This window comes from Eschrichtius robustus, chromosome 7 (genome assembly GCF_028021215.1).
Source record: "Eschrichtius robustus isolate mEscRob2 chromosome 7, mEscRob2.pri, whole genome shotgun sequence".
Classification (NCBI taxonomy): Eukaryota; Metazoa; Chordata; class Mammalia; order Artiodactyla; family Eschrichtiidae; genus Eschrichtius; species Eschrichtius robustus.
In genome coordinates, this window is record NC_090830.1 from 74,122,834 (window position 1) to 74,149,189 (window position 26,356).

At 37.5% G+C, this 26,356-nt stretch overlaps 1 protein-coding gene across 7 annotated transcripts in view; it reads left to right on the top strand.

The window, feature by feature from the left end:
• Positions 1-26,356, top strand: part of TET1 (tet methylcytosine dioxygenase 1) — a 128,487-nt gene that overhangs the window by 83,632 nt on the left and 18,499 nt on the right. For 6 of the 7 annotated variants that reach the window (XM_068547694.1, XM_068547698.1, XM_068547696.1 and 3 more), the window contains 4 exons: positions 444-2,763; positions 5,652-5,742; positions 6,286-6,379; positions 25,693-25,904. In XM_068547694.1, coding sequence (XP_068403795.1) covers positions 444-2,763; positions 5,652-5,742; positions 6,286-6,379; positions 25,693-25,904 — 2,717 coding nt within the window. The remainder of the gene's footprint in view (positions 1-443; positions 2,764-5,651; positions 5,743-6,285; positions 6,380-25,692; positions 25,905-26,356) is intronic. The other variant, XM_068547697.1, reaches the window with a different exon arrangement.

Below are 26,356 nucleotides of genomic sequence, written 5' to 3' on the forward strand. Positions count from 1 at the left end.
TACAGTAGGACCTTATTATTTATTAGATGTAAGTTTCTTCGTTGGGATCTGGGTATATAGGTGTTCATTCTGTGAAAATTCAACAAGCTATATATTTATGATTTATATGTTTTTTTGTGTGTGTGTTCTACTTCAGTACAGTTTGCATTGAAATGATAAGTACTGTTCATTGAATGGCATCAATGTAAAAATATTTTAAAATTTTATTTTGGAAAAAAATGAATATACCAAAATATTAACAGTCATGGGAATATGATGGTTTCCACCTCTCTTTTTTTTCTTTCCCCCTTTTTGGTATTTTATAACTTCTAAAAATGTAAAAAGTGAAAATAAAATGTTTTCAGGGACTTCACATTTAGTTGCTTTTAAATTGTAAAGTTCTTACAGCTCTTACTCAGATATTTGAGCAGATTATAAGAGTAATTTCTCTGTTTATTTTATAGGCAGATTTTGACAACAAACCAGTAAATGGCCCCAAGTCAGAATCCATGGAATACAGTAGTTGTGGTCATGAGGAAGAACAAAGATTGGAATTAAATTCATGTCCCTTAGAAAATGTAACTAAAAATGAAGAAAGTATGACAGGTATTGAAGTGGAAAAGTGGACACAAAACAAGAAATCACACTTAAATGATCATGTTAAAGGAGAATTTAATACAATTAAAACAGAAGCTGAAAATTTGAAAAGCTCTGAAGATGACAGGAAAAAAATCCTACTTACTGGCCTCCTTGAACCTCAAAAATTGTTTGCACAAACTGTAAGAAATGGCATTAAAAATGTACACTATTTGCCAACTGAAACAAATTTGTCTTTTAAAAAAATCAACATTGAAGAACTTGGCAAGGCATTTGAAAACAATCCTTATAAATTCCTGAAAGACACTGCAAACCATAACAATGCCATGAGCGCCATTGCTACTAGTGCGAGCTGTGATCATCTCAAGGGGAGAAGTAATGTTTTGGTCATTCAGAAGCCTGGCTTTAACTGTAAGTCTTTTCCAGATCCTGCAAACTGCAACTTAAATAGTCATACTAGTATACACAATGAAAGTGATCAACCAAAATCCCTAGAAATTATAACAAATAGAGAACTAAAAGAAGGATCAACGCTTCAACCAAGTCTTCTATCCCTAATGAAAGATAGGAGATTAACGCTAGAACAAGTAGTGGCCATAGAAGCTCTTACACAACTTTCAGAAGCCCCATCAGAAAATTCCTCACCATCGAAGTCAGAGAAGGATGAAGAAACAGAACAGAGAACAGCTAGTTTGCTTAATAGCTGTAAAGCTATCCTGTATTCTGTAAGAAAAGACCTCCAAGACCCAAATTTACAAGGGGGGCCGCAAAGCCTTCATCACTGTCCATCTCTGGAAAAGCAAAGTTCATGCAACACATTGGTGTTCAATGGACAAAATATTTCTAAGTCACACAACAGCTCACCTAGTGACCAAGCATCCACAAAGGCACAGGAATATTCAACAGTCACAAATTCAGTATCTGTTTTTATACCAAATTCAAATTCATCTAAAACCGATACCAATAAAAATGTTGCTCAAGGTAGAATTGCTCTTGACAGTTCCAAAAATTTGCATCAGTTGACAACAACAACTAATAAATCGGAGTATTGTAACCAGTCACTGGACAGCAGCATCAAGTCGGACTCAAAGGATGATCCCTCATGTCAAGATACAGTTCATAGTAAGATAGAAGAAGATGTTGCTGCACAGTTAACACAACTTGCATCAATAATTAAATTCAATTGTATAAAACCAGAGGACAAAAAAGTTGAAAGTACACCAACAAGCCTTGTTGCATATAATGTACAGCAAAACTATAGCCAGGAGAAGGGCCCAATAGAGCATAAACCACCTTCCAGTGTACAAAATAATCAAGGACCTTCAGTAACAAAGCAAAAGAACACAATCCAGAAAAAGACAAAATCTACCCCATCAAGAGATCGACGGAAAAAGAAGCCTGTGATCATAAGTTGTCAAGAAAATGACCAGAAAAAACAGGAACAGTTGGCATATGAATATAGTAAGTTACATGACATTTGGATAGCATCTAAATTTCAAAGATTTGGTCAATTTGGTCCACATGACTTTCCTATTCTATTGGGAAAAATCCCTCCCCTAACCAAAGTATGGAAACCACTGACTCAAAGGAGCTCAGCATTAGAACACAAAAAATTATTTCCTCCACTCACTCAAATAAAATTTGAGCGATATTATCCTGAATTAGCACAGGAAAAGATGAAGGTTGAACCCTTGGATTCTCTCCCCATAATCCAGTTAAAAACAGAATCCAACGGACAGGCATTTACAGAAAATGGGTATGCTCAGGTACAGCCAACAGTGAATGTCAATCAGAAAGCTCATCCTTTACTCCAGCCATCCTCTCCAACTAACCAGTGTGCTAATGTGATGGCTGGCAATGACCAAACACAGTTCCAACAGGATGTTAAAGACCAAGTCACACATCAGAGGCTGCCAACATTGCCTGGTATCTCTCATGAGACCCCTTTACCAGACCCAGCACAAATTCTCAGGAACCTAAATGTAGTATGTTCAGGTGGAATTACAGTGGTTTCTACCAAAAGTGAAGAGGACGTCTGTTCATCTAATGTTGGAGCATCAGAATTTTCCCCAATAGACAGTGCACAGAAAAGTTTTAATGATTATGCGATGAACTTCTTTACTAATCCTACGAAAACCCTGGTGTCCACAACAAAAGATTCTGAATTGCCTACCTGCAACTGTCTTGGTAAGTGAGTTTCTTCATTTTCTTGCATTAATGGCCTCAAGTTGTGACTGAATCAAGTTTGTTTTACCTTTTATATATGACATTTTTGCCCCATTCATATTCTAGCTAGGATGAACTAAATAATTCTATACCCATTTTTCTGTGGGACCTTTATTGATGCTGCTCAGATAAATGGGAAATCCAACTGGTAATTTGGAAACTTTCTTAAGTGGAAAATTTGATTTCTCTCAAGCTAGATGTCTCTCAAGTTGTTTACTGTGCATATCATAAGAATGAAGTCCCGTAATACGTTATCACAGTTTATTCTTCCTATATTCAAAAGAATTTCAACCTTTAAGCCTTTTGTTTAAAAATATATATATATATTTTTTTTTAAATATATATTTTTAAATTGTGCAGTATAACATGCATACAGAGAACATAAAATATGTGTACAACTTAACAAATAACTATAAAAAAAAGTATCTGTGTAATTGCTAACCCAATCAAGAAGCAGATGGTTCATTAGTATATTCCAGAATGGGTGGGTGGTTAAAGGATTGATTGAAAGGATAAAGTAAGTATATCATTCTGATATTTTTGTAACCACAATAGAAAAAATAGTGAAGTGTAGCAATGACTTTTAGTTCTTGATTTTTCAAAGTGCATTTGATATTCTGAAATGAATCCTTCCATTTCTCTGCTCATCATTCAACACTGAGTTTTGACAGCCTACCACATACCAGGCACCAAAGATAGGCTCCTCTGAGAATGAAGAGCCTCCAGGGAGGAGGGTCTGACAATCTGGAAGGGGTGGCAATGCTGTCTGAGTGGGGTCCATTTGGCAGAATGAGAGATTCTTGGACCAAGGACAGAAGATTGTAATAATGATAATGGCTCCTATTCCAGATCTTTTACTGCAAGTCTGATAACTGTCCTACACCCTTGACTTCTTATAGTCACAACAACCCACCAAAGGGAATGCTTATTATCCCCATTTTACAAGTGAGGAGACTGAGTCAGAGAAGTTCACAGCTAGTAAATGATTCAACTGGAATTCAAAGACAGGCAGTCCCAGCTCCATCGGCTGTATTTGTAACTTCCATCCTCTGTTGCTTCAAAAATCTGAAGTGAAAAAGAGACTATTTCTCTGAATATCATTAAAAATGGAAAAAAGGTCTTTAATTTAAAATGCCAGTAAGATTTATATACCTGAGCTCGTCTAACTTGACTGCATACATAAATTTCAATAGGATGATTGTCTAGTTTCAAGACCCTTTCCTTATACATACTACCTTATCACAGTGTCAGAGTCAAGACAGCCAGGCATTCAAAGTTCATTCAGGGGCTTCCCTGGTGGCGCAGTGGTTGAGAATCTGCCTGCCAATGCAGAGGACACGGGTTCGAGCCCTGGTCTGGGAAGATCCCACATCCCACATGCCGCGGAGCAACTAGGCCTGTGAGCCACAACTACTGAGCCTGCGCGTCTGGAGCCTGTGCTCCGCAACAAGAGAGGCCGCGATAGTGAGAGGCCCGCGCACCGCGATGAAGAGTGGCCCCCGCTTGCCGCAACTAGAGAAAGCCCTCGCACAGAAACGAAGACCCAACACAGCTAAAAATAAAAAAAAATAAAATAAAAAAGTCCACTTCTCTCTAAAAGTGTATAGAAATATGCAATTAAAGAAAATTAAAAAAAAAAAAAAAAAAGAAATCATCCCAAGTGAGAGTAAAGGATCCCCATCATATCTGAGGGTAAAGGATTTCTGTGAAAGTGTTATTATGTTCTAGCAAAATTAGAGTAATTAACCTTTAGATCAAGGTTCCTCAAATTTAGCACTATTGGCATTTTAGGTGGGATAATTCTTGGTTGTAGGGGGACCACCTTATCTACTGTAGACTGTTTAGTGGCATCCCTGGCCTCTACTCACTAGTGGTACACACACACACACACGGGTGTGCGTTTGCAGTTGTCACAACCTGAAATATTGCCAAATGTCCCCTTTGGCAAAAATACCCCTGATTAAAAACCACTGCTCTAGATTACCAATAAGTTAAAAATTATTCACCGTATCTTGCTTAAGTAGCCACAGAAATAATCCTATGGTATATTTGATGTCCAATTAAAATGGTAAGTAGTGATCTTTTGGTGTAGGTAGACATGCATTTCCCAGTGATTCTAGTTAGACGTGAATCTCAGAGGCCAAGTTTTAAAATACCATTTTCTAAGAACTCTGTAATTTACACAAAAATTCAAATGGTACAGAAATATGGTGCAAATGTCTTTTTCTAGAGAAAAACGGCTGTTATATTTTTTCTATATAAATTAACATTATTAGTGATTTTAATTTTGTTTCCAGTTTTACAAAATTTAAGCCTTTTAAAACATACTATTTAACTCTTACCTCATTGAAAGATGTTAAGAGTGTTTCTCTTTTTTAATATTACGTACAATTGTAACAAGGAATATTCTTGTATACATGTGTATTATAAATACATAATTGTGTGCATGTGTAATAGAATAAAATCTTAGCAGTGCAATTGTCGGGCTCAATTTTAATAGGATTTTGAGGCCAAGCTTTTAAGATGTATTGCTCTTGGGTAGCTTAATTTTGTACCTCAATTTTTATAGAATTTTTTTAAAGCAGGAGATCCGAGAATAAATATGAACCACAACTTAAAATATGTTTTTCCTCCTCTGATTCTTAGAGAAAGAGTGGATTAATTAGGAGCAGAAAGAAAGGGATAAGTTAAATTCCAGGGCCTATTGTCCTAGACTTTAATTACTAAAGCTTACCAAAATCTTGTCAAGATTCATTGTTCTGAATTGAAAAAAAAAAAAAAAATAGCTCTTCCTTGCCCCTATGCAATTCTGTAAAGTTTTGGGTCTAATAATCTTATTCCTTCCACAGATCGAGTTATACAAAAAGACAAAGGCCCATATTATACACACCTTGGGGCAGGACCAAGTGTTGCTGCTGTCAGGGAAATCATGGAGAATAGGTGAGGAAATATGCTTCCCTGTTAAAATCATTCATTATTGGGGATCTGACTCAATGCAGAGAAATCATCTCTGGGAACAAACTTGAGGTGAATGGAAAACATTCAGGAGCATGAGTTTGATGTTTCTTAGGGCCCAGGAAAAGCATAGAGTCCTGGTGTCCCTGCTGAGTCACTCATACGAGCCATTGGGCACTCAATAAGACCTTCACAGAGCAAGGCTATCTTTGTTAAATGCAGACATACTTATTTTTTATATTATTGTATAATGGTAGAAATAGTTAAAATTACCTCTGTCAACACCGCATTCACATTCCTTTTGCTTGTCTTGGAGCCAGGCCATTTTTTAAACGAGTGATCCTTAAGGACAAGTAAACAGAACTGGATAACAAATAAAAATATCTGCCACACGAAAGTAAATTTTTAACAAAGTTATAATTATGAGGAGTGTTTGAATTTTGTACTTCTGTAAATCTATATCTTATGCACATGAAGATGTTAAAAGTGCATTGCAATTACTTTCCCTTCACTGTGTTTCATACTCAGGTATGGTCAAAAAGGAAACGCAATAAGGATAGAAATAGTAGTGTACACGGGGAAAGAAGGAAAAAGCTCTAATGGGTGTCCAGTTGCTAAGTGGGTAAGTATTTTGCGTTTATACATTTTTCAAAATGGATATATTCCACATATAAACTAAATCAATTTTTTTCCATGAAGATGTGGACTAGAAAAATACCCACCCCCATTATTCCCAGGGAAAAAAGGGAGCTATTTTGTCTTAGCCTGGGCTTTTTATGTTAACGAACAAAAGGGTATGGCCATTCTCAGTTGGTATCTTGTGATATAGGGTCATTAGTCTTAGAGTTTTTTGTTACTTTTAGAGAGCATTCAGTGCATTTATAATTAGCATAAGTAAATGGTACTAAATTATATATATTGTTTCCTATATCTTATTTTTTTTTTTTGCACATTCTTTTTCATATTCTTTTTCATTATGGTTTATCGTAGGATATTGAATATAGTTCTCTGTGCTAGACAGTAGGACCTTGTTGTTTATCCATTCTAGATATAAAAGCTTACATCTGCTCACCCCAACCTTCCGCTCCATCCCTCCCCCAGCCCCCTCCCCCTTGGCGACCACCAGTCTGTTCTCTATGTCCCTGATTTTGTTTCTGTTTCATAGATAGGTTCATTTGTGTCATATTTTAGATTTCACATATAAGTGATATCATATGGTATTTGTCTTTCTCTTTCTGACTTACTTCACTTAGTACAATAATCTCTAGTTGCATGTATATCTAACTTTTATCAGTTATTTTGAAATTCTTTCTAATTCATTGTCTCATAGGGCCACCTTAATGAAGATCATACAATATTGAAAACAAAACCAAACTTCTTACAACATATTTCCAAAATTGTTTCTATGACTACTTTGAGTTTTCTAAATTTGCGGAGCTATAAGAAGTAAGAACTGGATTTAGCTTCTTTAGGAAGTTCTCAACTGAGAAACAGTATCATATCAGGAGGATGTTCACATCCACAAGGATATTGACCAGTTTATTTGGAATTCTTGACCAAAGGATCATTTGAGATGCTGTCCTGTCATTTGTCAATAATGATGATGACTATAATAATGATAATAAAATAATAACAACTACCTCTCATTAAATATCAGGAACCATATTAAGAACCTGACATACAGTGCCTCATAAATCCCTATAGAGGGACTCATGATTTTGGAAAAGGGAAAAGTCATTGTTTTTATGCCCATTTCAGAAGAATAAAAAACATTAAATGCAAAATGGAGATAGGGTTGGAACCACGCTATTCCTAAAGCGAGACAATTACCAAATCCTTATGTGTTCCAGCAGACTGTATGTCTTGGTTATTTATTTATTTATTTTTGGCTGTGCCGCACGGCATGCGGGATCTTAGTTCCCCAACCAGGGATTGAACCCATACCCCCTGCAGTGGAAGAGCGGAGTCTTAACCACTGGACCGCCAGGGAAGTCTCTCTGGTAGGGTTTTGATTAGAATTGTATCAAATCAATTTGGGAGAATCCTAACCATTGGACTGCCAGGGAATTCCCTGTCTTGGTTACTTTTCAGCCTTTGGAGGGTGACAGCAGTGATGAGAGCAAGAGCTGGGCACTGAACACTAAATATGTTAGAGTACTTTCAGTTTCTTCAATCTGTTTGGAGTGCATAGTCTTGTCAAAATATAAATGAACATATCAAGGAATTCTCCATATGTATAACACTACCCAGATAGTGATATAAATCTTTCTAGCACCCCAGAAGCCTCCCTTTGGCCCCTCCCAGTTGGTAACTCCATGCAAAGATAACCACTATATAACCACTTCATTACTATACAGGTCTTTTTCATGATTTCTATGCAACTAGAGTCATATAGAATGTACTCTTTTGTGTCTGTCTCCTTTCCCTCAACATTTATAGAACGTGGGTTTAATGGCTGAAGCTCCAACAGCCGACTGGAACCATGAATTGACTTGATAATAGAAGATATGTACTAGGATGGAGAGAAGAAAGACAGGAGCCCGAGTCCCTGATGATACCAATAGAAGCGCTGTACCAACCTTAGGCTTCTTAAACCTGGATTTCTGTAACATGAGAGAATTTTTTTTCACTTCTAAAACCTGTTACTAGGCAGTCTTCTGTTACATTAAATAGAATCGAATCCCAAATAAGATACCTGCCTTCAATTTGCTCAATTTCCACAAAACATTCACCCACACAAGTCAGTCCCCACATGTAAGAGTTTTGGTGAAGATATATCTAAACAGTAGTCAGAGTGATCTTTATTTTTATTTTTATATTTTATTCACTCTTGAGAAAGTTAAGACGGTCGATCCAAAACATTTTAAAGTAGGAAATAATACAAAAGGGCCGTTTTTTCTATTGGGTTATTAGACTTCTATTGATTTTTATAGAAGATCCTTTAGAAAATTGACTGTGATAAGTAGCAAATATATTTTCTCTTTGTCTTGTTTTTTTGGCCGTGCTGCACAGCATGCGGAATCTTAGCTCCCAGACCTGGGATTGAACCCACGCCCCTTGCAGTGGAAGGGTGGAGTCTTAACCACTGGACCACCAAGGAAGTCCTTGTTTGTCATATTTTTTAACATACAGATTTTTTTAAATGAAATGAAATTTAAAAAAAATTTTTTTTAAATTTCTGGCTGCATTGGGTCTTTGTTGCTGCACGCAGGCTTTCTCTAGTTGTGGTGAGCAGGAGCTACTCTTCGTTGCGGTGCGCAGGCTTCTCACTATGGTGGCTTCTCTTGTTGCGGAGCACGGGCTCTAGGTGTGCGGGCTTCAGTAGTTGTGGCACCTCTGTCTCAGTAGTTGTGGCTCACAGGCTCAGTAGTTGTGGCACATGGGCTTATTGGCTTTACGGCATGTGGGATCTTCCCAGACCAGGGCTTGAACCCATGTCCTCTGCATTGGCAGGCGGATTCTTAACCACTGTGCCACCAGGGAAGTCCCCAATGAGATGAAATGTTAAGTTAAATTTTTAATGGAAAACTTTGCTTTTATGGCTTCAGTGTATCTTAATTAGAAAAACGTTACCACTTCTACCTTATAAATCTCGAATTTTCTTTTTATAATATTTTAATGATTTCATTTTTTCTACACTTAACTGTTTTATTCATCTTGTGTGTAGAATGTTAGTCACAACTTAAGTTTTTTCAACTGGCTACCCAGCTATCCAATACCACTTAATTGTCTTTCTTCTCCCTACTGATTTGTATTTGTTTATATTAGTAGATTTTCTGTTCTGTCACATCATGTTATGTATCAACATCAAATTACTCTAATTATTTGGGTTTAAAAATATGTTTTAATATCTGATAGAGCTAATTCTTCAGAAATTTCCTGAATATTCTTGCCTTGTTTTTTTTTCCGTATGAGTTTATGATCGCCTTGTCTATTTGCAAGAAATACCTTGTCGATTTTGGGGGGTTTTTTTGTTTAAGATTTATTTTATTATTTATTTTATTTATTTTTGGCTGCGTCGGGTCTTAGTTGCGGCTCGCGGGATCTTGGTTGAGGCATGCGGAATCATGTTGTGGTGCGTGGGATCTTTCGCCGCAGCGTGCAGGCTTAGTTGTGGCATGCAGGTTATCTCTCTCTAGTTGTGGCGTGCAGGCTCCAGGGCACGCGGGCTTAGTTTCCCCGAGCCATGTGGGATCTTAGTTCCCTGACCAGGGATCAAACCCACGTCCCCTCCATTGTAAGGCAGATTCTTTACCACTGGACCACCAGGGAGGTCCCTCGATTTTGGTATTTTTATTGGAATCATATTACAGAGAGAATTTGGAGAATTTACATTTTTGATGTTTAGTCTTCCTATCCTAAATGCTATATACCTTTCCATTTGTTGATGCCTTCTTTTGTCCTTCAGGAGTGTTCTAAAGTTTTGTTCCCATAGAGTTTACATGCTTCTTGTTTTCCAGTTTATTTCTCTTATGTATTTCAGATGTACAATCATAATCTGTAATGACAAATTTATATTCTCCTTTCCAAATTTAAACTAGTAATTTCTTTTTTTCATTTAATACAGTTAGTCTAACATACTAACTCCAGGTTTATATTGCTTTAAATATGGTCTCATCTTTTTCCTCTCTTTAGTGGGAATCTTCCAGGGTTTTCTTCTTATGAATGGGTCATCAGGGAAGACCTCACTGGGGAGAGAACTTTTAAGCTGAGGACTACTGAGTGACAAAAAGGAGCTGAGCATGCAAAGAATACCCCCAAGAATGCAAGGAAGAACATTCCTAGGCAGAGAAAACAGCAAGTACAAAGGTCAGGGAAGAGAGTACATTCTTTAATAATCTAAGAGGAGTCTAGTGAAGTTGAGGAGGTAGAGAATGGAAATCGGAGAAGGTAAAAAGGTAGGCAGAAGCCAGAGCATGAATGGTTTTGTAGGCCATAGTGAATTTTAGTCCATGAACAACATGAAGCCTTTGAAGTATTTTAATTAGGGATGTGTTCTCTATCTGGTTTATGTTTTATAAAGAGCATTCTAAGTAATTACTTGATAAGCTCAGTATTATTTCTCTGTTGCTGCTTTACAAATTACCCAAGTTTAGTAGCTTTGAACAAAACACATTTATTATCTAATCACTTTCGTGAGTCAGTAATCTGTGGGTAACTTAGGAGGGTGCTTCCAGAAGAGGTCTTTATCATCTCAAACGTGACTGGGGAGGAGGGTGCTGGAGGGTCCACTTCCCATGTCATTTGCAGGAGGCCTTAGTTCCTTGATAGCTGTTCACTAGAGGACTCACTTTCTTATCACAGGATTTCTTAAGTGTTTTCTCATGTCATAGCAGCTTGTTTTCCCCCAGAGTGAGTCAGTCAAAATATAATAAGGAAGAAGCCACAATGTCTTTTATGACATTAACCTTGGAAGTTGCTACATTACTGAGCCTTATTTAGTGTAGGAGGGGACTATGCAGGGGCATAAATACCAGGTGGTGGTGATGATTGGGGGCATCTTGGAGACTGGCTATTACAAAGTTCAATATCTGTTCTTCACTAAAAATATCAACATGTTAAGGATACTACATTGACATTGTAAGATACAGCTATCTTAGCCCTATCCGATATATTTAATATATAATACATCTAATCTAATCTATCTTCCTTAGCCCTATCATCTCTAAAGGCGAAAAACTTTAATTTGTGAATCTTTATTCACAAAATAATGCTCGTAAGCATCAACATTGTTCGTTACGGAATATATCAAAAAAAAAGTTTGTAAAATATAAAGGTAGAGTTGACCTATGATTATAAATTGAACACTCATCAAGCAACTACCCAGGTGAAAAATACAATTTTTCTAGGTTCCCAGAAGCCCCGAGAACCCCTCCATCCTAACTTTTGTGGTAATAATTTTCCTGCTTCCCCCCCGCCCCCCTTATGTATTTCTTAACGGTATGGTTACTGTTCTTTTGTGTTTTCCCCCACATATGACCTTGCATATTTGCTGAAATAAGTAGTAGGGATTGCTTCCCAGTATTTGGCACTGATAGTTTACATAGGTTTGTTAATCTGTATCTGTTAGATATTTCTGAATATTTTACTTATTTGCCTTTAAATAGTAAAGGGTGAAAATATGCTTATGGCAGCTGGCTTCCTCTTGAGTAAGTGACCCAAAAGAGCAAGGTGGCTGGGTTAAGTGGTAGAATTTTGGATGATTCTTCCCACCGTTCAAACCTTCTCTAGCATAATAATAATTACACTGATAGAATTTTGATATATATCAATACTTCTATTTTTTTTATGAAGACAAATATGAAATCTGCAGCTTAAAGATTTTGGCAGCAACTTTCTGTTAAAGTCCTATTAATGGCTTAAGTCTTCTTAAGGGTTGCTAGGTATGTAAAAGATATATAGCATTTTCCACGAAGCAGCTATAGCAAAATTATTTTCTTACGTTACCTTTTGCAATTTTTCTTTCAGAATCTGGCTCTTTTCACAAATACAAAAACAATTCAGAGACAAGACTGAAATAAAGCATAGTTGATAAGAACTTATGCAAATTTTGATATCTACTAATGACAATGCAAAAGAATCATCTTTTTTTTAATTAATTTATTTATTTTTGGTTGCGTTGGGTCTTCATTGCTGCACACGGGCTTTCTTTAGTTGCGTTAACCTGGGGCTACTCTTCGTTGGGTGCGCGGGCTTCTCATTGCAGTGGCTTCTCTTGTTGCGGAGCACGGGCTCTAGGCACGCAGCCTTCAGTAGTTGTGGCACACGAGCTTAGTTGCTCTGCGGCATGTGGGATCTTCCCGGACCGGGGCTCGAACCCCTGTCCCCTGCATTGGCAGGCAGATTCTTAATCACTGCGCCACCAGGGAAGCCCCATCTTTTTATATGTTTGTTTGTTTGTTTATTTATTTATTTATGCAGGATCTTTAGTTGCTGCATTTGGGATCTAGTTCCTTGACCAGGGATCGAACCCAGGCCCGCTGCATTGGGAGTGCGGAGTGTTAGCCACTGGACCCCCAGGGAACTCCGGCAAAAGAATAATCTTGATAACAAAACCAAGAATTAATTCTGTGTATCTGTGAAAAAAATAGCCTCATAAATAATTATATATGTTAGAAAAATCGTAATGTTAATCAAAGTTTATTTTTTGCAAAATTTCCAAGTTATGTTGCTTGTGTCTGGAGCAATGCCCAGCACATATTCAGGACTCAATAAATTTTTGTTGAGTAAATGAATATAGAGCTTAAATAAGACTGTTATTGAATATTTTCAGTTGGAATTGATATCGTGAAATAGTATTGCTCTGGTATACATTATTAGCTCTTTCCCTCAGGAAAGAGGGAGACATGGGCCATTTTAAGTATTAGAACTAATAGTCTGCTAAAGTTGTCCAACCCAAATTTGAGCTCTTGAGGTTAAATAAAAAATAGAGTGAAATGGTTAGGTTTCTCTATAGTCTACATTGTTTTTAGGACTTCATTATTTTGAATGACACTAGCACAATCAAGTCTTATATGGAGGGACTTCCCTGGTGGTGCAGTGGTTTAAGAATTCGCCTGCCAAGGCAGGGGACACGGGTTCGATCTCTGGTCTGGGAAGATCCCACATGCCGCGGAGCAACTAAGCCCGTGCGCCACAACTACTGAGCCTGCACTCTAGAGCTTGTGAGCCACAACTACTGAGCCCGTGTGCCACAACTACTGAAGCCCGTGCACCTAGAGCCCATGCTCCGCAACAAGAGAAGCCACAATGAGAAGCCTGCGTGCAGCAATGAAGACACAACGCAGCCAAAAATAAATAAATTTATTTAAAAAAAAAAAAAAGCGTCTTATATGGATACTTAATGCAGGAATGAAGAAAAAGGAGAGAGAGGAAATGAAGGTCAATCATTTTAAACTAAGGAATCTAATAAACCTTCAACTGGTAGATTGTATTGCTCCAAACTTACTTTTCATCTTGCATAGTTTACATTTTTCATCTTGCATAGTTTACATTTGTCCTGTATTTGATATTAAACATTAACGTAAATCAAGCATCTTGTGATTTTATGTACATTTTCTCATCTGTGTGTGCAGACTTATGTGTAGAAATAGTGGTTGAATTCTATCCTACTTTTTTAAAATTAATTAATTTATTTATTTTTGGCTGCATTGGGTCTTCGTTGCTGTGCATGGGCTTTTCTCTAGTTGCGGTGAGTGGGGGTTACTCTTTTTTTTTTAATATAAATTTATTTATTTATGTATTTATTTTTGGCTGTGTTGGGTCTTCGTTCCTGTGCAAGGGCTTTCTCCAGTTGTGGCGAGCGGGGGCCACTCTTCATCGCGGTGCGCGGGCCTGTCACTGTCACGGCCTCTCCCGTTGCGGAGCACAGGCTCCAGACGCGCAGGCTCAGTAGTTGTGGCTCACGGGCCTAGTTGCTCCGTGGCATGTGGGATCCTCCCGGACCGGGGCACGAACCCGTGTCCCCTGCATTGGCAGGCGGATTCTCAACCACTGCACCACCACGGAAGCCCGGGGTTACTCTTTGTTGTGGTGTGTGGGCTTCTCATTGCGGTGGCTTCTCTTGTTGCGGAGCATGGGCTCTAGGCGCGCAGGCTCAGTAATTGTGGCGCACGGGCTTAGTGCTCCGCGGCATGTGGGAACTTCCTGGACCAGGGATCGAATCTGTGTTGCCTGCATTGGCAGGCGGATTGTTAACCGCTGTGCCACCAGGTAAGTCCCTCTATCTTACTTTTATCATGTTGCCCTTGCCTCCTTTTCTTGAAGGGAGGTGTTAGGGTTAGGTCACACACAGAAAGCCTAACAACAAATTATAACTGGGTAGCACAGCTTTCTAAGCCAGTTTCACAATGTTTTGCCTTTGTTCTTAACACTTTTAATCTTGGAAATGTTTCTTTGCCAGGTGGTTATTAACACTCCTCCTTAATTGTTAGCCTTTGACAGACATTTGTGACTCTTCTCTGCCGTCACTTTGGATCTGGTCAGGGAGTGGTTACCTTGTTATTCAGTAGATCTTGGTGGAAAGGGTGATGTAGTTTCTTGGATACAGTAGGCTCTATTAACTCCCTATACTACCCACCCCCATCCCCCCCACCCCGCCCCAACTGAGCCTTTGAGATGATGACTGGAGTTGGGAGAAGAATTCAAACAGCAAGCTTCCCCAGATGGTTCAAGTGCTGAGTAATTCACACCAGGCCCCCAGTTCACGGGTTCCCCTATGTAAGATTGTTTATTAGTCAGTAGAGCAGGTGTGGCAATGAGTATGTACAAGTGAATGTTTTATTGCCTATTTAGGTGTGATGTGACCAGAGTTTTTGGGGTGAGGTGTAAACCAAGCTGAAGTAGCTAAAAGTTTTAAAACCATCTAACCTGGATTTATACATTTATATAATCTTCAAAGACTTCCCTTTTTTTATTCCTTTGTTCCAAGTTTCTGCCTAGTATCTGCCTTGGTTGTCTTCACCCTATAACATGGTACTGCTTATTTCTGTGCCCAAATCAGGCACCTCTTTGTGTATTACCATGTCAACATAATAAAGGGGTAGTTGGTGTCCTGGGCTACTTGTTTGCTGTCTGCAAAATCTTGCTAATGTGAAAAAAACCATTTTATACTTCAATGATCAAAATTAGGCAAAAGCTGAGAGGTTGATGCTATCAGTTGATGTTAAACTGACTTACATTTTTCACTGTCCTTGCTTTTCTTTTGTTATAAAACATTTTTCTTCACTTAATCCTACTGTCCACTAATGTACCATTAGGACTACTTTTATGTTAACTTGCTTGCTTATAGAGTTCTTTTTTTTTTTTGGCTGCATGTGGGCTTTCTCTAGTTGTGGTGAGTGGGCTTCTCATTGCGGTGGCTTCTCTTGTTGTGGAGCACGGGCTCCAGTAGTTGTGGCTCTCAGGCTCTAGAGCGCAGGCTTAGTAGTTGTGGCGCATGGGCTTAGTTGCTCCGCGGCATGTGGGATCTTCCTGGATCAGGGCTTGAACTCGTGTCCCCTGCATTGGCAGGCAGATTCTTAACCTCTGCGCCACCAGGGAAGTCCCATAGAGTTCATTTTTTAAGGAAACTTTTTATTGAACTGTAATATACACAAAGAAAGTACACAAGTCACAAGTGTGTAGCACATTGAAGTTTTACAAAGTCAAACCATCCAGATCAAGAAATAAATTATATCACCACCACCCCAGAACACCCCGCATGTGCCTAATCATCACCACCACCACCCCCAAATGTTGAAGTTCATTAGCTATGATATATAGGCGGATTTAAATGGATGATTTTGGTTTTATGGGGTGGGGTGGCCACCATCATTTTGTTTTGAAAATTTAACCCTAATTTTCTCTCACATGGGTTATGGATAAGCTCAAAAGTGATCTCTCTTTGGTAATATACCCGACACTTGACATAAACGTTGCTTCTAGCTGTGATTCTAGCCGAGTCCTTCTGTGGAGCCCAGATTTTTATTGGAGCTGATGTAGGACCCTAGTCACTGCTGCATCTTTAGAGCTAAGATTGTATTACAACGATTATTTTATTTGCTCTTTTTTTTAAGTAACATAGTTCTGTAATGTTTATACAATTATTAAATTTAAATTTTAAACTAAAATTAAATTCAGTGTTAATTTGAAGTATCCAATCAGAAAATTAAAGTTCCATATGAAATTAAAATTAAATTTTAAAAGTCTATTATTTTCAAAATTTAAAACACATCTTAGTTTTACCCTCTGAGATGATAATTAGCAATTTTGGGTATACCCAAACTAAGAGCTAGGGTGTTAATAATTGCAATTAAAAATTATGGACAAATGCTGAAGCATGTTAAGCAGAAGAGTGACAGTCAGTAAAACTTCTGGTAAAAACTTTTTATTCTACAACTTCCTAAATTTGAAGAAAGTTTGATTAAATGAACATAGGATTGTTTTCGAGCACAGGCTACTCAAGAGTTTTTGATTCTCTTTGCATACTGAAATAGAATATATAGCTCAATTCTTCATGGGTTGTTTGAATGCAGTATTAGAAATTATAAAAAAGCCTTCAAAGAAATTGCTTAATGTAAAAAAAGGCTGAAAAAGGATGGATTCTTCCCAAATTCTTAATTTATAACTTAGTAAAGAATAAATATTTTTCTTGTTGTTAAAAACGTTTTTACTATAAAAAAATTAATCTACTGGTGAAATTTATTTTGTCATTGTTTACCTAGTAAGTAAAAAGTCAATATCTCGGGACTTCCCTGGTGGCGCAGTGGTTAAGAATCCGCCTGCCAATGCAGGGGACATGGGTTCGAGCCCTGGTCCAGGAAGATCCCACATGCCATGGAGCAACTAAGCCTGTGTACTGCAACTACTGAGCCCACACGCCACGAGTCCGTGCTCCACAACAAAAGAAGCCACGACAACGAGAGGCCCACATACCGCGACAGAGTAGCCCCTGCTCACTGCAACTAGAGAAAGCCCACAAGCAGCAACGAAAACCCAACGCAGCCAAAAAAAAAAAAAAAAAAAAAATTCCCCTTCATTTTCCACGTGTCCTTTTTTTTCCCTCTTAAATATTTATTTATTTATCTGCTTGCACCCAGTCTTAGTTGTGGCAGGCGGGCTCCTTAGTGCAGCATGCATGTGGAATCTAGTTCCCTGACCAGGGATCGAACCCCGGTCCCCTGCATTGGGAGCGCGGAGTCTTAACCACCGCACCACCAGGGAAGTTCCATGTGTGTGTCCATTTTTGTTGACGTTGTTCATTGGCCCATTAGGTTAGACCATTGCTGGGCTGGTACTGCATTTTTTGCTATAGTTTTGTAGAAAAGTTTTAAATTTAGAAGGACATTTCCCTCTCAGTTGTTTAAAAAATCTTTTTCATGACTTAATGTTCATTTAATCTTTCATATGAATTTTAGAAACAAGCTAAATATATCTTAGAATGGGGAGTAGATTAGTGGCTAGAATTAAAATCTTTTAATGTCTAACCTTCCAGCTAGGAACAGCTTAATTAAGATTTATTTACATGCATTTCCCTTAAGATAATCCTTACAGCTATGCTTAATTTGAGCTGTAAACCAGACTTCTATTTGGTTATTGCTGGTATATATTAAAGTTGTTGAGTCCTCAACAGTTATAAGGAGCCACCTGTTTTACTCTCTTTAAAAATCCAGTAGAGTTTTCTTTGATTCTTGAATTTTCTAGAAAGAATTTTCTGTAAAAAAAAAATTGTCTTCCAATTATAATACCACTTGTTTCTTTTTATTTTTTTTTATCATATTGTCTATTTGATCTAAATTCTCACCTTTAATCCTAGTTTTCAGAAGTAACAGTTTGATTAGCCTTTGTATGTTCAAATATCTGCAGGTACCAGCAAATGTAGTAGTAATTCTGATCCAACAAACAAAATGCTGTGTTTCCAAAATAACAAAGTCTATATACCAGTAAGGGAAATTAGTGATTACAGTGGAAGATAATTAAATGTCAGTGTATCATTCATTGACATTATGAATATTTTTTTGTTTTGTACAAAGCAAGAATGTATATATCTAATGTTCTCTGGATTTTGGAGGCAGGGGAATTAAAAAGCTACTTTACTTTTTCTGTTACCTATATAAATATACTATGGCTAGAAGCTGAGTTTGCCTGCTATAGTGGAAACTGCTCTTGGTCTTTGAGACCCTTCTTTCTATGCCCTAAGAATATAAAAATATTGTTACAGTGTAGGAGGGTTCCTTTTTTCTACACCGTCTCCATCATTTATTATTTGTAGACTTTTTAATGATGGCCATTCTGACTGGTGTGAAGTGGTACCTCATTGTAGTCTTGATTTGCATTTCTTTAATAATTTGCAAGGTTGAGCATCTTTTCATGTGCCTGTTGGCCATCTGTGTTCTATTTTGGAGAAATGTCTTTAGCTCTTCTGCCCATTTTGTGATTGGCGTGTTTGGGTTTTTTTGTTGTTGTTATTGAGCTGTATGAGCTGTTTGTACATTTTGGAGATTAATCCCTTGTTGGTCACATCGTTTGCAAATACCTTCCATTCCGTATATTGTCTTTTCATCTTATTTATGGTTTCCTTTGCTGTGCAAAAGCTTATAAGTTTGATTAGGCTCTTTAGAAACTTACTGTTCATTATCAGCTACTTTTCAAAATTGAGAGCATAAGGTCTTTATTTCCTTCTCCAAATTAGTTTGCACCAGTATTTTTTCCTTGATATTTGCTTTTGATGTTAATTTCTCTAGAAATTATAGGAGGATTTGATTAGACACAGCTTTAATAGCTACCCAGAACTCTTTTGCTCAAATAATTTTGATGATAATTTAGAGAAAATAGAAAATGCAGGATTTAAACTCAGGAGAGAAATAATGATAACAATACAATGGATTTTAAATACAAATTTTAATCAGAAAAGTTGTATTTAATACATTAATTAATGAGAATGGCTTTTTCTGTGGAAATCCTACTTCAGTTTTCTCTGTGATACAAAGTATTGAAATGTAGTGGTCACAGGGATAAATACTAAGTATGGGAATAAATTCTCAGAGCATACCAATCTCCAATCACTGGTCATTTTGATTTCAGCTGCTGTTTACATTCTCAGCATCATCTCTAAATGTATGAGTGTCCTATCTTAAGTTAACAGTAAAATATGTTAGAGTAGCCAGAGCAATCTTGAGAAAGAAGAGCAAAGTTGGAAGGCTCACACTTCCATATGGCCAGGCAATTCCACTCCTAGGTATATACCCAAGAGAAATGAAAATGTGTCTATATAAAAACTTGTTACATGAATGTTGATAGCAGCATCAATCATAATAGCAAAAGTTGAAACAATCCAAATGGCAACCAATGAATGGATAAACATAAAGTTGAATATCCATGCAATGGAATATTATTTGGCAATAAAAAGGAATGAAGTACTGATAAATACTGTAAACATGAATGAGCATTATGCTAAGTAAAAGAAGCCAGAAACAAAAGGTCACATGTTAGAGGATTCCATTTATATGAAATGTCCCAAATAAGCAAAACTTACAGAAATACAAAGTAGAGTAATGGTGGCCAAGAAAAGAGAGAAATTTGGCATGAGTGCTAATGGGGTTCTTTTCAGAGAATGAAAATGTTCTAAAATTATATATTGATGGTAATGGTTGGCCAACTCTGAATGTACTAATAACCATTGAATTGCATACTTTAAAAGGATGAATTTTGTGATATTTAAATTACGTTTCAATAAAGTGATATCAAAAGACAAGTGGATGGTGGGACTTTCCTGGTGGCGCAGTGGTTAAGACTCTGCACTCCCAATGCTGGGGGCCTGGGTTTGATCCCTGGTCGGGAACTAGATCCCACATGCGAGCCGAAACTAAGGAGCCCACCTGCCACAACTAAGAAGCTGGTGGGCCGCAACTAAGGAGCCCGCCTGCCACTAAGACCTGATGCAACCAAATAAATAAATACATATTAAAAAAAAAAAAAAAAGACAAGTGGATGGTATTTACAAAAGCCATTTATTTAAAACATTCTTCATTCCAACATTATTCAATTTGGGTTATGATTTTAGCACAAGTCCTAAAAGAATGTGTGATGTTTCACAGATATAACAATTGCATAGCATGTAATATAAGAATATTAAAAAGTGACAGGACAGTAGTCATGATCATTACATTACTCAGATGTTTGGGTGCATCATTTACCATCTAAAGTGAGTGTCAGGCTTCCCTGGTGGCACAGTGGTTAAGAATCCGCCTGCCAATGCAGGGCCCTGGTCCAGGGAGATCCCATGTGCCGCAGAGCAACTAAGCCCGTTCATGCGCTCTAGAGCCCGTGAGCCACAACTACGGAGCCCGTGTGCCTAGAGCCCGTGCTCCGAAACAAAGAGAAGCCACTGCAATGAGAAGCCCACGCACCGCAACGAAGAGTAGCCCCAACTCGCCACAAGTAGAGAAAGTAAGCGCTCAGCAATGAAGACCCAACGCAGCCAAAAATAAAATAAAATAAATAAATTTATAAAGTGAGTCTGTCATGAGGCCCCAGCTTCAATAGCTTGCCAATCAATACTTTGTTCCAGTTACAAAAAAATGTGGTTATCTCCAAAAGTTTTAAAATTTAGACTATTCGTATCACTTAAAATCTGTTTCTGAAATGAGAGTTTCCGTCTTATTAATAGTATCACTGGTTTTTGAAATTTTCATAAAATGCAACCACATTGGGTTTTTGTGGGTTTTAACCATTCGTTCAACAAATATTTGATGAGAGCCTCCCATGAGCTGAGTTCTGTGCTCAGGAGCCAAGTATGCAGTAATAAAGCAAAGAGACAAAATAGTGGGTAATATTTATTAGATCCGAGGTCTGTGCTACTATAGAAAGGTTAATAAAATTGCTACAATGTCCTGAGCCAGTAAATGACTAAGCAGTTTCTGTTTTTTGTTTTAAATTTAGGTTAAGGTACACTTTTAATTTTAGTGTGATATACATGCAGAAGACTTCAGAAATCCCTAAGGTCACAGAATTTTTCTGAAGTGTACACACTGGTGTAACCAGCAGTCAATATTACTTGCCCCTCAGAAGTACTCTTGCCCCCTCCCAGTCACTAGCTACTCCCTAAAGAGTAACCACTCTCCTGCCATCTAACATTATTGATTAATCTTGCCTGATTTGAACTTTATGAAAATGCAGTCTTGTAATATGTATTCTTCTGCACATGTCTTCTGTCGTCTTCCTCACGGCATTATAATTGTGAGATTAAGCCATGTTGCTTGTAACTGTAGATCATTCTCATCTCATTGAGCCATTCTTCTGGTGATTAACATTTGGGTTTTTATCAGTTTTGGGTTGTCATCAATAGTGGTGTTATCTTTAGGAAATATAAGGATACATTTCTGTTTGTTATATACCTAGAAGTGGAATTGCTGAGGGGGCGGAATATGCATATGTGCAGCTTTGGTTGATACTATCACATAGTTTTCCAAAGTGGTTATCTTTTTTTTACATTCTCATATGAGTAATGTACCAGTGTTCCAGTTGCTCTACATTCTTATCAACACTTGACATTTCCTATCTTTTTCATTTTAGACAATCTCCTGGGTCTGTAGTGCTTTTTTTAAAAAAATTGTTTATTTATTTATGGCTGTGTTGGGTCTTCGTTTCTGTGCGAGGGCTTTCTCTAGTTGCGGCAAGTGAGGGCCACTCTTCATCGCGGTGCGCGGGCCTCTCACTATCGTGGCCTCTCTTGTTGCGGAGCAAAGGCTCCAGACGCGCAGGCTCAGCAATTGTGGCTCACGGGCCCAGCCGCTCCGCGGCATGTGGGATCTTCCCAGACCAGGGCTCGAACCCGTGTCCCCTGCATTGGCAGGCAGATTCTCAACCACTGCGCCACCAGGGAAGCCCTGTAGTGCTTTTTTAAAGAAGACTTTCCTCTCTTTTTTTGTGTGGTAAAATGACACATAATGTAAAATTTACCATCTTAACCATTTTTAAGTGTACAGTTCAGTAGTATTATGTGTATTCACATTGTTGTGAAACAGATCTCCAGAACATTTTCATGTTGCAAATCTGAAACCCTATACTCCTTAAACAGCTCCCTATTTTTCTATGACCCTAGCCCTTAACACCATTTTACTTTATGTTTCTACGAATTTGAATATGATTTGTAAGTAAAATCATGAATGTTTGTCTTTTCATGACGGGCTTATTTCACTTTGAATTATGTCCTCAAGGTTCATCCATTTGCCACATGACAGGATTTCCTTACTTTTTAAGTCTGAATAATATTCCTTTGTGTGATTCAATGAACATGGGTTTGCAAATATTTGTTTCAGACCTTACTTTCAATTCTTTTGGATATATATTCAGAAGTGGGATTGCTTGGTCATATGGTAGTTCTATTTTTAATTTTTTGAGGAACTTCATACTGTTTTCCATGGCAGTTACACCATTTTATAACCCCACCCACATATGTAGTGCTTTTAAGTTTTTTTACTTTGCTAGATGACTAATAATGTTGAGCATATTTTCATATGCTCAACATCTGTTTGGATATTGTCTTGTGTTGAGCTTATTTAATTTTTTCAGCCAGTTTTCTACTTTGCTTTTATTACTCATTTGAGGAAGTTCTTTATATATTTTGGGTAAGAATAATTTGTCGATTATATATATTGCAGCTATGTCTCCCACTGTATTGATTGCCTTTATACTTAATCTTTTGTTAGTTAATGCTTTTGATAAACAGAAGTTCTTAATTTTAATATATTCCCGTTTCTTAACTTTTTCCTTTAGGATTATTAAATTTGGTAATCTATTTTAAAATATTATACATATTCCAGGGCTTGAAGGTGTTTTCTTCTAAAAACTTAATGATTATCTTTCATAGTTAGATCTACAACATAACTTGTCACTCGTGTGAAGTAGGCATCAAGATTCTTTTGTTTTTCCCATATGGATGTCTATCCAGTACCATTTATTGAAAGACTGCTTTTTTGCATTTCACTGCAGTGTCAACTTCGTTATACGTCAGGTGACCATATTTATATGGATCTCCTGCACTCTGTTTTGTTCCATTGATCTCCTTATCTGTCATTGCACTGATACTAGAGTATCTTAATTACTATAACTTTACAGTAGATCTTGATACCTGGTAAATCACTTTCTCGGTCTTTGTTCCTTGTCACTTCTTGGTCCTTTGCATTTCCATATAAACTTTGCAACAAGTTTGTCAATTCCACCCCCAAACAAAACTAATTCTGGTAGGGTTTTATATATATATATATATACACACACACACACACACACACATGAATTTATTTATTTATTTATTTTTGGCTGTGTTGGGTCTTCGTTGCTGCGTGGGCTTTCTCTAGTTGCGGTGAGCGGGGGCTACTCTTCGATATGGTGCCCAGGCGTCTCATTGTGGTGGCTTCTCTTGTTGCGGAGCACAGGCTCTAGACGCATGGGCTCAGTAGCTGTGGCACACGGGCTTAGTTGCTCTGTGGCACGTGGGATCTTCCTGGACCAGGGATCGATGCCGTATCCACTGCATTGGCAGGTGGTTTCTTAACCACTGCGCCACCAGGGAAGTCCCTCTGGAAGGGCTTTGATTGAAATTGTATCAAATCTAGAAACCAATTTCGGGGAAATTGATGTCATTATAATAATTACTCTTTCATGAAAATGGTATCTCTCTTCATTTATTTAGGTCTTCTTTAATTTCTTTCAATAATATTTTTATAGTTTTCGAAGGTCTTATACAGGTTTAATACTTGTCGTACTCCTTTTAGACTGCTATGAGAAAATATCAGACTGGGTGGCTTATAAACAACAGAAATTTATATCTCACAGTTCTGGGGTTTGGAACTTGAAGATCAGGGTGCCAGCATGATTGGTGGTCCCTCCTCTCTTTGTGTCTTCATGTGGTAAAAGGGGCTGCATAGCTCTGTGGGGTCTCTTTTATAAGAACACTAATCCCACTCATGAGAGCTTCCCCCTCATGACCTAATCACCTCCCCAAGGCCCCACCTATTAATACCGTTGTTGGGATTTGGGATTTATTTTATGAATTGGGGGTGGACAAAAATACCCATACCATAGCAATACTTAAGCAGCTTATTAAACCTATATCTGAATTTAAAGACTCATTATGTTTAATTTTCCATTATTCACTGAAGGAAATATGGAAGATCTGGCAAAGGCACAGATACAATGAATACATAGCATTTTAGCATTTCCCACACAAAGACTGGATCACTATAACTTTGTTGGTTTGACAACATGAAGATTTATCTGGTGTAATTTTGTTTGATACAATATATCATTTTGCGTTTGAGCTTATTTGAAAGCAAATGTATTCTTATTTGGCTGTTAAAGGACATATAAATATAGAAAAAAATTTTAATATACGTAATTGTGTTTAGGGGGAAGGTCCTAAAGCCAACTCTACTCAAGGGATGCCTTGGTAGCAATGATTGTTAACCATCTGGAGTGACAGAAGAAAGTGATATTGGGTAACTAACATCTTAAGAAGTTTCATCTCAAGTTTTTGTAATATTATAGCAACAAAAATGGAATATTAATTATGCTATTGGGTGCTCCATTCTCGTCACAGGGGTGGGCAGTTTCATCATTTACTGATTATGTACTGATTAATGTGATCAGTCTCACTGTAAATTTGTGATATATGGAGGGACTTTTAAACATAGTTGGATGGTTTTACATGATGTCAATATTTTAATGTAATTAAAAAAATAAACACTAGGATAAACACTAGGACCACTGGGCAGTATTTTAAATACTTAGGAATCCTTTTTTAGCAAGTCATGGTTATGATGCAGTGTAAGATAAAAGGATAAATATTCAAAATGAATGGTTATAATTTGCATTCTCCATGTCAGGTAGACCACCTTAATCTTATGATAAGATAGGTATGATAAATCCCTGTGATAGCATGGAAAAAATCACAGGAATTGCAGGAGTATTGCTTTATGTATTAGTTATTCTTTATGGCAAAACCATGTGCCCAAGGAAAACATCAGTAACTTTCCTCAGATGCTAAATACAGTGCTCAGAGTTTATTTTTAATGCTAGGAGTACTAGGTTATTTCTATCTAGCTAGATTTGTCCTGTTGCGGCAGTTATGGAAGAGCAGATGAGTTAATTAGGCTCTTTTCCATGGGATCCTCTGTTGTCTGTTTTGCAATACTGTATCAACAGTGAGATAAAACACAGACTGTTTCCACAGATTTCTGCCTGTTGTTTGTTAGTCAAGTAACCTTGGATACCCTGCGATGAGTTGTATGGAGGCAGCTAGTCTAACACCTGAAGGTCCTATAGGCTTCAACCCTTTAAGAAATAGTAATTTTTTAAAAACTAGAATGTAATGATGCAGAGCTTTAAAAACAATATCCACTGCATTCGACATTAAGTTTCTTGTTTTCCATAAATGTATGCATTCTGCTTTGGCAGGTTTTAAGAAGAAGCAGCGATGAAGAGAAAGTTCTTTGTCTCGTTCGACAGCGTGCAGGCCACCACTGTCCAACCGCTGTAATGGTGGTGCTCATCATGGTATGGGACGGCATCCCTCTTCCAATGGCTGACAAATTGTACTCGCAGCTTACGGAAAGTCTAAAGTCATACAATGGTCATCCCACAGACCGAAGATGCACTCTCAATGAAAAGTAATCAAATCTGTTTTGTACTGTTTTGCCATTCAGTCTATTATATCATGTTAAATTAACTACCAACTACATATGTTATATGGGAGAACAGAATTTTAGGTATTGTGCAACTAAAGAGTGAACATTTCTTTAAAGAGAGACTTGGTTTCATAGTGGGTTAAGACCATTTTAGGATATTCTCCTTTAGAATATTCTTTTCTTGCTTCTCTCTGTGGTACCTGATCCTTCTCACCCCTGGAATCTGGAGGAGAGAGGTTTTTCTATATAGAAATGCAAAATTGTACAATTTTGCATTTCCTATAGCACTGTAAGAGAATATCTGTTTTTCTACAGTTTTCCAATGTTGTCAAACTTGAGTTTTTGCCCATCTAATAGGGGATAAATGTCATCAGTTTACATTGATTTGAATTTTTCATATTATGAATAAGAGTATTCTTTCATATGGTTAAGAG